The sequence below is a fragment of the Ammodytes marinus genome (genome assembly GCF_949987685.1).
Source record: "Ammodytes marinus genome assembly, chromosome: 12".
NCBI classification, from domain to species: Eukaryota; Metazoa; Chordata; class Actinopteri; order Uranoscopiformes; family Ammodytidae; genus Ammodytes; species Ammodytes marinus.
The window spans coordinates 21,730,814-21,742,647 of NC_137216.1; the positions used below are offsets into that span (position 1 = coordinate 21,730,814).

Below are 11,834 nucleotides of genomic sequence, written 5' to 3' on the forward strand. Positions count from 1 at the left end.
ATGTGGTGTTAACACTGTTACTGTATATAAATGTTTGTGTGTGTGTGTGTATATATATATATAAATGTGTATATATATATATAAATGTATATATCCAACAAACAAAAAAATATATATATATACATAAGGGAGAACGGGGTAATTTGTCACACGGGTTGGTTGTCACAATCGTTATATCTCGGAACCAGAAGGCGCTGTCTGTGAAATTTTGGTATGTAAATATCCAGAATTGGGATCAGAGGTCACCTACATAGTCTTCTTTGGAGTTAGACTGCTGAATTTGAGGTGAGAGGACTGTTTGTGTTTTTCATGTCAAATTGAAAATATTTAGCTCCTCAGTATTTTTCTTCTAGGCTTTTACACAATGTGTTTATAACAAAACAGTTGTTACCCATAAAAAGTGTGAAGGGTAAACTATAGTTTAGATTGTGGTTAACAAGTTAATTAGTTGTCAGATGGTTGTTGGCCTTGATGCTAGCAAGAAATTCAAGTTGGGGTTGGTCGTCACATTTTTTGGGGGGTTGGTTGTCACATGTTATCCAAAGGCTACAGCCAGAAAAGGAATCCAATAATGAAAGAAATTGTCAAGCTGTATCCTCATTGACACCCCAGAGAAGGAAAGAATAGAGCAGGAAAAGGCAGCTGGCATGCAAAAGAAAAAAGGGCAACAAAATCAAAACAACCCAGTGCATCCCAAACTAGACCAGTTGCCAAGGCTACAGTAAGTTATGTAGGCCTATTTGTCAACTTGACAATGCAATTAAATGTTCAAATTTAGTTCTACTTTCTTTCCTTCTTTTTATGATTATTCCCATTAAGATAACATTGTGACAAACAACCCCATAGTGTGTGACAACCGACCCCTTGATGGGGTTGGTTGTCACAATGTGTAAGGGTGTCTTTGATGATTAATTTCTTCTTTATTACAATAAGATAGAAAAAGTGAGGGGTACACATTTCAAGCCAACACCTTAAGCTTCAATTTAATGTAGGAATGACTATTGAAAGATGTTTTGGTGATGAGCAATTCTCACTAGAGTAAAAAGTGTGCCTACTTACCCCATTCTCCCCTATAGCAATATGGCATGCCGATTTCCCACTGATTATAACCCTTCAAATCAATATGCCTTAAGAATCTGGCTCACATAATGCCCCGCGATCATCTAAAATGACTACGTAGACCTGTGCGAAATGGCTTGTTTCTCTCACTATAACGGCCCCCACACACATCCTACCTTTACTGCGCGTCTACCTCGCGTCTGCGTCTGACTTTTTGTCACAGACTGTGAAATCAACGTAGAGCGAGCACACATCCAACCTCAGACGCACTGCTGAGGCGCGTCGGAGGCACGTCTGCAGCGACGCTCCCCTTCACCTCAGGAGGCTCGCCTATTTTTTTCTGAGAGCAGCGCGTCTCTCTCGCGTCTCTGTGCTTTAACTGATAGAGAAATACTCTGCTGACAGTCATACCAGCAGCATTCACTCTAGTTACACGTTTACCCGGTGTGTTTATTTCAAAATAAAACATCCCTCAGTCGTATACGCGAATAATCCCTTTATTTCACGATTTAATTGTGCAATCAAAATCCGAGGGATTTAAAACCTAATTTTCAATTAGTTCTGGCATTTAATTTTTGGATAAATGACACATATAGAGATCCAATATAGTGAAGAAATAAAAAAGATCATGATGAGCGCAACAGTTTTCCGTTGCTCTATCTGTGTCTACGGCCTTCTTCTTCCCCGACCACACCCCCCTCTCTCTCTCCCGTATAAATCAGTAAAGTGATTTTTGAAATACTCTGCTGAGAGCCATATTGACTTCATACTGGCAGCTTTCGCTGTAGTTTCACCATTTCCTGGTGTGTCCCCTTCAAAATAAAACTTCCAACAAGCGAAAATATGGCAAAAAATAAATAAAAAAATGGCAATGGGGCGCACGGATTACTGTCCAGACTCAATATAAATCATATGCATCATAGATGACATGAAAGAACTTCATTTTTAATGGGAATTATCTATGAAAACTCTATGTAGAAAGATAGGGCTTTAGAAGCAGCGCTGCAGCAGCAGCAGCTGCTGAGACGTTGCATGTGTGTCCGAGAAAAGTCCGAGAGAGGCAGCAGTAAGGTAACGCGACGCGCTCCAGAGGTAGACGCAGGATGTGTGTGGGGGCCGTAATGCCTGTGATTCACTATTGTATTCATTCAATAAAGACAAATACATAATCCAACATTACGCCTTATCCAAATAATCAACAATAATGATCATTTAATTTAACATTATGCCACTTTAGGCTACAACAAGGAAAGACGCAAACAGCTGTTAGCCAGCGAACTGTTGTTTTATTGCATTGTCCAGTGTGCATGCAAGGAGAAAGTGTTTTAACCACAATCTGAAAGCACCCTGGGGACATTTAAAATAATCCAATTGCTTAGTATTTGCTATTTACTAACTTTGTCTGCCTTCAAATTCGCCTGCTGTGAATTGAAACATGGCTTCAAATCCAAAACAGTGAGCTGAAAGTTGCTAAAATAAAAGCATTGGTTAGAGTAGAAATAGAGTATAGTTCCTTAACGAACAGCAGATACTAAACATTTAACATGGTTGGTACAACAGCTTAGTGTTCATCCTTTAAGCATTTACTTGCAGTGAGGAGCAGAACTGTCTGTTTGGTGATAAACTCAATACTTAGGCCCCCTGTTTTTTGTTTTGTCCCTCAGCTCCCGTCTCACCCTCTCACCCCATCCCGACATGCCGAGGGGAGGGCCATGACGGTGGCTCCCACCTACCACACCCTGCCTCACCCCTCCTCGCATGGATCCTCTCACAGCACCTTGATGTGGGGCCCACTGGAACCGCCCAACACCCCCAAACCCTGGAGCCTGAGCTGTCTGCGGCCTGCTCCCCCTTTACGCCCCTCCGCAGCCCTCTGCTACAAAGAGGTTAGGTTTTATGTAGTTGACGCTTATCCATCTGTTTTTTATATTTATTTTTTAAGCTTCATGCAATCATTTATTATTTCTCTTTGTGTACAGGATCTTAGTAAAAGTCCAAAGAGTGTCAAGAAACTCCTTCCCAAGCGCAAGCCTGAGAGGAAACAGTCTGAGGAGGAGTTTGCCTTGAGGAAGAGTAAGTTAAAGATCTTTGCTGTTTATGTCAAACGTTTGTGTATTTTTTGTTCAAATTAAAGGGACAGTTCAACATTTTGGGAAATACCATGTTTTTGCTTACTATCCAAGAGTTATATGAGAGAATCAAAAACACTCACATCTGTCTGTTCTGTATGAAAAAACAGCATAGCTTAGCTTGGTAGGGAGAAATGTATTTTGCGCTAACATGCCGTAACTGCCCGGAAAACTACATAGCCTATCGTAATTTTTAAATTTCTTTTATATATATATATATTTTTTTACATTCAGACAGAGCCAGGCTAGCAGTTTTCTCTCTTCTGTTAAGCTTACCTTAAACAATTCGCTAAGCTTATTGTCTGCTACCTCTAAGCTTCCTACTAAATGGACGGCTATGAGAGCAGCATCGTTCTTCTCATCTTACTCTCGCCAAGAAAATGAATGAGCGTACTGACCAAATGACAAACTTTCAAATGCTGTTATTTAATAGTACTTTTACCTTCTTAATTTTCAGGTACAGCTGCTCTGGAAGAAGATGCCCAGATCCTAAAAGTTATCGAGGCATACTGCACCAGCGCCAAAACTAGGCAGACTCTCAATTCCAGTAAGAAAACACTAACTCTTACTTGTATACATGCATGCACAAAAGAAGTGAGGTTCATTCTGTGACGAGCTGTCTTTGTTACTGCTACACCTGTTACTCAATGCCTTTCTTTAACACTGGTATTCTGAGCTGAGCTTTTCTAACAGTATCTTCTCCTTCTGTCTGTCTCTCCTCCACTCCTCACTTTATTTGGCATTATTCTGGTTTACCTTGAGTTTCTTCCTTTCCTCTTTATTTTTTTCCATCATTTATTTTTCTTCATACTGTACTTGAACTTTTTTTTCACGTATTCTGACTTGCCCCAAACTCCCATCCTTCATCTATCATTGTTTTTTTCATAATTTACCATTTGTTGCGTGTCGCATATGCATTTCGCCCCACCCTTTCCTCCCTCTACATTTGCCAACGTCACAACCAAACTTGGGCCTCCCCCCCCCCACACCCCTGACCAGCCTGGCAGGGCACTGACCTGATGCACAACCACGTGCTGGCTGACGCGGACCGGTCCTGTGTGGACTCAACGGGCCGCCGTAGCAGCGTGTCACGACCCGACTTGTCCTCTGACCTTTCAGAGGACTCTGACTATGACTCCCTCTGGACCACCCACAGTTACAGGATGGGTTCGGTGCCGCGCAAGAGCTGCATCTCTCACCAGAACTAAAGAACGTACAGTGCTGCCACGCTGTACCGTAATGTAACGTACAGCGCGCTTACCTCTTTTACCTTCAATGTATAAAAAGATTTTTTTTCTTTTTTATCTATTTATTTTCTATTATATATTTGGTCTTCTTTTTTTGTTAACTTATTTTGTTAATTTATTTATTTTTTAAACTTGTTTTAAGATGTTTGAAGCATCTCCCTGTTGCCTTGCCACTTTCCCTTTTATGTGCCTCCTCTCTCTGTGTAGTTGTCATGCAGTAAGTGTTTGGTATTTCTTGTTCATTTATCTTGAATGTGACCACTCCCCTTGTTTGACCATTAATGTGGCGGACTCTCTCAGCAGGGGAGTATAGGGGATGTTGGAGTGGATTATATAGGGGGAGTTATCCAGGGGAGGGAAAGATTGGGACTGAGCTTTTCCTGTCTGATATTCAGATGTAATTCAGGAACGAGTGTATTCTATTTACCATGTACTAGGCCTACTTCTCTCCGGTATGTGTTCCTAGAGTATGTATGCTCAAACATAGCACAGATGCCATACACACACGCACAGGTTCAGGCACATATGCCTCAGCTGCCTGACAATATAACAGCATGCCAATAAAATATCCAAATTCTTATAATTTATTTTATATTATTGCTGTATTCATAACTGGAATCTTTACTCATGGTGCCCAGTGCTGAGCAAGATTACATTTAAAATACCACATGACCAAAAGCTACTAAATACTGAAATCTTTTGCTTAATTGAATCAATTTTCATAATTTGCTGTAGCTGCTACAGGAAGAGGAGATTTTCACATACACGACTTCACCCTCTAGTTAAGCTTTCTTCAACTATATAAAATCTAGTGGACAGAAGGGTGAAATTTAAAGTGTCAGTTCACCCAAATTACAAAAAATAGATTTCCCACTTGAATCTTTGTCACTATCCAACTATGCAGATGGTTTCTGTTTTATTTGCCGAAATCTTGGGACGTCTTTCTGTGAGACTTTCTGTACGAACGGAATTTTGTCTGTGGTGCTCACTGCTTTGAAAAGCGACTATTTAAAGAAAATCCACACCAATGTGTCTTTTCAGGATCTATGTCCCCATTACTCTGGATAAAAGCCTCACTGTCACATGTTTACAGTGTGTGTGTTCAATACAAAAGATATATTTTTCAATCCTGTGAGAACATCCTACCACAAACTAAATTCCAGTATTGAGATGCTCTGGATGCACAAACATCTGAGATAGTAACCTGGACAACTTTCTGCATTACTAAATAATTTGTATTTTTGGTGAACTGACCCTTCAAGTAAATTTTGATTGTTTAATGTTTTGTGCACTAGTCTCCTAAGCATCATCCTTTAAAACCTGATCTTCCATCCAGTAATGTTGCTGTCTGTCAGTGGTTCTACAGGGTTGCATTTATATTCTCTTTTTAACCTCAAGTCAGTGCATTAACTAATTAAAAAAGATTTCATTTAACCAGGCATAGCGTACTAGCTTGCCACTAATACACCATAAACTACAGTTACAGCTACAGTCCTGTAATTGAAATTGAATGCCTATGTTTAATGTATCCTGCTAGTAAAACAACTGTTCGACCTTTTGGGAAAATACTGAGAGTTAAGTGAGATGATTGATACCGCTCTCAGATCTGTGCGTTCAAAAATTAAGCTGAAGCTGGTGCCAGGAGCAGGTTGGCTTAGCTAAGCATACAGAATGGAAGCAGTTGGAAACAGCTAGCCTGGCTCTGTCCAAAAGGTAAAACAAAACAAACAAACAAAACAGCTTTGTACAGAGCCAGGCAAGCTGTTTTCCCCTTTTCCAGCTTCATATTATAGCTATCAAACATAGAGGTGTCAATCTTCTCATGTAAGCTGTATGCAAAAAAAAGTGAATTTTCCCAAATGTTTGAACTATTCCTTTTATGATTTAGCTATTGCCGACTTTGACAATTTGACCGGGTTAGCGAACTGTCAATAAACAAACATCACTTCTGTCACAACAAACAAGCACCTATGCTACGGCCTCATAAGTCAGACATGCCTGTGTGTGTTGTCTGGCCTGTGAGGATTCTCATTACTATCTCTTGCATTAATTACTATTTTTATGAAGAAGTATTTTTCCAGTATTGGTATTAAAAGTACAGGTTGGCATCCACTTAGAGTCTATCTCCTCTTACAGCAAGCAATGCGAATGACATATGGAATATTGGTCCATTTACTGTTGCTAAAATGATTTCTTTATTGTATTGATTATTTTGTATACAGGTGTTTTTTATTTTAATTTATATTTTATTCTGTATGTCAATGTTTACAAAACGATCCCTGGAAGAATCTTTTTTTCTTTTCATTTTATTGGTCTTTATAGAAAGTTTACACTGAAAATTATGTCATGAAGTGTTTGAATTATTTTGCACAATCATGTAACGGGCCAGTGGGTTTTTGGGATAGAATCTGTTAAATTCTGTACTTCTTGTCGTCTACCTAGAGTGTGTATATTATAGTCCTAAAGGTAGCCTTGAGTATTCAGTGTTACTGTTAAGTAAATGCTCATTCGTAGTGTAAATGCTCACTCTCTGTGTTAAAAACAAGAAAAAAAAACTAAACAGACTGTGATTAATTGGGAACATTATTATGTGAACTACTCATTCGACCTCAGAATACTGTCAACGTGGACTTGAAATGTAAGAGCACATAGTCTCCCTTTCTGTAAATACTAGTTGTCATGGAGCAAGAAAAAAAAAATCCATTCTACCTTCTATGAGTATTTGACCGACGAATATCACTGTCCTTATATCATGTGCTATACTTTGTGACATATGTATTCTGTGGTTTAATAAACTCTGCGACAGGCACGGCGAAGAGACCGACTGTCTTTGACCAACATTGTCCTCTGTGTGCTGTAATGCTGTTTCAGTTCACACATGTGACCATGTCTTATCTGCAAACAGCGCCTTCAGTGTTTTTGTTCTACACTGATGAAGTGTTTAAGTCCAAAAAGCTGTATAATGAGTTTTGAATAAATCTGTCATTTGGTAGATACTGGCATTCTGGTGATTTGTTTAAACAGCAAATCTGATTGTTTTTTTTGTGAGTTGACAGTTGTGGAAAATGCTGGCACTCCCATTCAGGTTGACAGAAAATTGTAATATGAATGAATGGATTTGTGTTGTTGTTTCGCCAGTTATGTCCACAGCTTCTTATTTCCTTTCACTTTCCTCTGGCTCTTGTCTGATATCTGGTTCTGTGCATGACTAACACACTACTAATACATGTTTTGGTGTATGTTTGGTTCTCTTCGATGCTGTCATTGGTTCCAATAAAGAAGTTCATAAAAGTAAATTTACTGAAGGTACTCACTCATCTTATTATAAGGTGAGACAAAGCAGAGTACCAAGTGTTGAGTGCTCTTCTGTTTTGAAACAGGTCCGCGAAGGGAAACGGGGCTGCATATGATCCTTCCCGGGAAGAAGAAAGTCCTGGTGGAGGATCCAAGTCGCAATGGACAAAGTGAAGAAAAGTAAGATAATAAATAAAATATCTTTTGCACACTTCTTCTTTGTCCACTTTTATAATATGTCTGTGGCTGTAGTACACAGACATAGTATTGTCCCTACTCTTTAAACAGTTCTTAAACAGCTGGGCACTGTATATTGTTGCAAACATTACTTCAACAGTAAAAATAGCATTTGTTTGGGCCTATTTTCAGATGCGGATTCATACACTTGTTTCTTAAGTGAGCATGTATGACAGCAGGACGGTTTTATGCCGTACTGACTCAAAGTAAACCACTAACCCATGAAGGAAGGTTTCACTTCTTGCAACAGTATAGCTCATTAATGTGTTTCTAATCGCATAGGCTCACGTTTTATAATCTGGAACATGATCCATTCCTTGTGTGAATCTAATGTAAGAGATAGGGGACAAATTAACTCCCCAGTCCTTGTTTTTTTTGCAGAAAAATTTAATAATTTGCAAAAATGCAAACCTAAACTACTCGAATGTACAGTACATGTAGGTGTTTGAGTGTTGTTTTAAGATAGGTCACATTCATTCAAGTGTAGCTGCCATCACTAATGTGTTGACCTGTCCTTTCTATCGTTTTAAAGGAGCGTGGTGGATGTGGTGTACGGCCTGAAGGATGAGGTTCAAGAGCTTAAACAGGTGATTTTTCTGGGAGTGTTAATGACAGACCATGATGGAGGGACTTATGTAATCTGTATGACTTTCAGTTTAAATAAACTGGTCTGACTCTCGTATCTAACATGACACATAATATGGCCTAAAAAAAACCTTCACCATAACCTGGGTGGAGATGATGAGACTGAACGTTTTCTCTAAATCTGTTTTACAACACGAATGACAGAACTGTTTTACCTCACAGGACAACAAGAAGATGAAGAGGTCACTGGAGGAGGAGCAGAGAGCACGCAAGGATCTGGAAAAGGTTGTTAGGAGAGTGTTAAAGAGCATGAATGACCCAACATGGGATGAGACAAACCTTTGAGGACCTTGTGCAGAATGTCCATCCGAAGCTTCGGATATCAAAAGAAAGTGTATACATATGTGTGGACTTACTTGTACGACGTGAGAATTGCACACAATCGCACACATAATGTATGGACTGTAAGCAGGTCTGAATGAGATCTATATGTTTGCTGTAAAACAAAGAGTCTTCCTGCAGCTCTGGTGAAAGGACAGAAAACACAGTGGAGTGATGCTGAACAGGCTTGTCCATTTATTCCATGATAACATTCCTTGAACACCAAGCAAGATGGTGAGGAGACTAGATGACACATACCTTGGTAGTGTTCAGTGTGGCTGGAAGACAAGTTGAGAGAAGTCATCTTCCTCTGTTTACAATTGTATAACTGTATACTGTCCAATGGTACATAAATGTTACACAATTGTGTTACTGGTCACAAAGGCCATGGACAAGTCTGACCTTGGACCATGCCATTTCATAACCTTTCTTATGTTATTTAATTTTTATTGAATGGATTTTAGTTCTGTCTCTTTTCTCTGACACAGGCTTAGACCATTGTTCAAAGGAGGGCTTGTGCTAGGAAACTCATCTTTAGTGTCCTCTTTATTGTTTGAACACTTTCCAATTTGACTTTCTTTCTGGGCATCCTAGGAAATTGTACAGATATTGAACTTGTACTGTAAAATGTAAATACTGCTAAAAGATGAGCCTTGGTCCTTTGGGAGAAATAAATGTGGATTAAAGAAATTACTGTGAGTTGCTGTTAAATCTGCTCGGCCACCAAGGGAAAATGTACTCTTTGTATCTACGTTACACTTACAGTGTAGTGTGAAAGTTTGTGAACCCCTTGAGCCTTTTGGAATTTTATTTATTTTAACCATTATTAATTCATTTTTATCAATACCAGTATTTTTTATATGAAATAACAGATGTTTGTTTATCAATTCAACATTTTTATTTTCCAGAAATCAACTGTTAAAACAGATAAAACAAATTATTTGACAAATGTTGTATCTGCAAAGGTTTGTGAACCCTGAGCTGCATTGCTTAAATCGAGCAGGTTAACACAATCAGGTGGGCCAAATCAAGTGATGAAATAGACCAATGTAATGAGAGATCTCGGGCGGCACTAGATAAAACAAAGATAAAACCAGGTCAGTTTAGGCTCACCAAAGTGAACCCATACAGGTCAGACATGCTCAAAGGGGGAAACATCTCAGAGGATCTCAGGAATAGAGTTTTGATGTTGCACATTTCACTGGGGACAGCTATAAATTCATATAAAAAAGTTTGAGCTCCATCGGTCCACCGTGAGGCAAATCATCTACAAATGGAGAGCTTTAAGAGTGACTTAACATCTGCCTAGAAGCGGACTTCCTTGTTTTTTCCCCCTGTCTCTTTTGATGCAGTTTGTTTTTTAAGCAGGTTACGAACTATTTCCTACTACTGAACAATGCATATGCCTACTGTACTACTCCACCCATTGAATAGTAGTCCTACTCATTTCACCGCGACTTATTCGCCCGCTTCAGAAAAGGAGGGCCTATTTAATTGGTTTCCGGCTGCTGCTACACTGTTTGTGCACTACACTGTTAACTATTCGAACACTGTCGCTGCTCATGTATCAATTCTCCAAAAAACTTGCCTTTTACAAAGTTTGTTTATAAGCCTCCTGGCCGCTACTGTTGCTAGTCATTTCGGACTCAAGAACGTGTTGTGTGAGCTGCCTGTCAGTGTTTGACCCATAGATAGTACAAAGTTTGACCCTAATCTCTGCTCAGTCTGAGCCATCTGACTGCTCTGGAAGATGTTGGTGGATTGGGACCTCCAGCAGCACTCATTCCCAAACCACCCCACTTGATGTCAGAGGCAACTTCACCTCACCAAGCCAAGTATGTGCAAGCATATAGCCTAGCTTAATGAATGTTCTGTTCAGTTGGCATAGCCTAGTTATAGCCCGACTTACTTATGCGTTATAGCCTTCTATATAAATATAGTGAATGAAGATGCGGAAAGCTGGCACTAAGCCCTAGTTCCTCAGTTAGCCTACCAGGCTAATACTGCTGCTTATCAAAGCCAGCTACATAAAAATGAACTGACCATAGCTGACATTTTTATTTCATAGCAGGAGCAGCAAATGTGTAGGCTATGCTAACATACATAATAGGCCTAGCTGTTTTGCTTAGGTGTGTTAGTAGATTAACTACAGTCCCTAATGTGAAATGTGTTCTCACTACCCTCACTCTGACACTTTATCATTAACATGGAAGTTAAAATGTCTGCTGCGAAGAAGGTCTAACCTAAGGTAAAAAATAAGATTTAAACTTTTTCATTAAACGTTATAGTTGAAGGAAAATGTATTTCGGATAGGGGCAACTAAGCAAGCTGTTTTGGTATCAGTGATAGAATCAGACTTTGCTCTACTTCCCAACCCAGACACCAAACGTTCTATTTGTGTCTTGTTGTCTGGCTTTTAGTTTTCTCCTGTATGTTTACATACAACTTGCAGGAGATAAGTAGCCTGTCCAAAACAAAAAAAAGTATTCAAAGAAAGTATCGTCCGCAAAACAACTAAGGCTCCGAAGACTGCACTGCACCGACAGACGGCGGTTTATTTCTGCACTTTTTTCAAGCGTAGTTCGGCTATTACTACGCCAAATTGCGCGGATACAGTGCAAATCAGTAGTGAATCCTACAAATAGTGTACAATTTAACAGATAAAACAGCATTTTTCTGCTGGCCCCCTCTGCAACAATACAAGGCTGACTTCTACAATGACGTCCAACCCAAACTCCGTAAAATGACTGCGCGGACAGCCATCTCCATAAGGTAACACACTAACTATACCTCATACAACCCCTATTCAATAATACTGAACTATCCCTTTAAGTTGTTGTGCCTTTCTGTAACACTACTGTGCTGATGCTGCTGCCATTGCTAATATAACACTACATAATTC

General features: G+C 39.5%; 1 protein-coding gene across 2 annotated transcripts in view; it reads left to right on the top strand.

Annotated features, from left to right (window-relative positions):
- arhgef7a (Rho guanine nucleotide exchange factor (GEF) 7a) overlaps positions 1–9,580 on the top strand; it is a 28,500-nt gene extending 18,920 nt beyond the window's left edge. Inside the window, exons 16-21 of one of the 2 annotated variants that reach the window (XM_080038034.1) lie at positions 2,724–2,945; positions 3,039–3,132; positions 3,646–3,735; positions 7,816–7,909; positions 8,499–8,553; positions 8,774–9,580. In XM_080038034.1, coding sequence (XP_079894160.1) covers positions 2,724–2,945; positions 3,039–3,132; positions 3,646–3,735; positions 7,816–7,909; positions 8,499–8,553; positions 8,774–8,896 — 678 coding nt within the window. In that variant the 3' untranslated portion in view covers positions 8,897–9,580. Of the gene's footprint in view, positions 1–2,723; positions 3,133–3,645; positions 3,736–7,815; positions 7,910–8,498; positions 8,554–8,773 lie in introns of both variants that reach the window. The other variant, XM_080038033.1, reaches the window with a different exon arrangement.
- Positions 9,581–11,834: the final 2,254 nt, after the last annotated feature.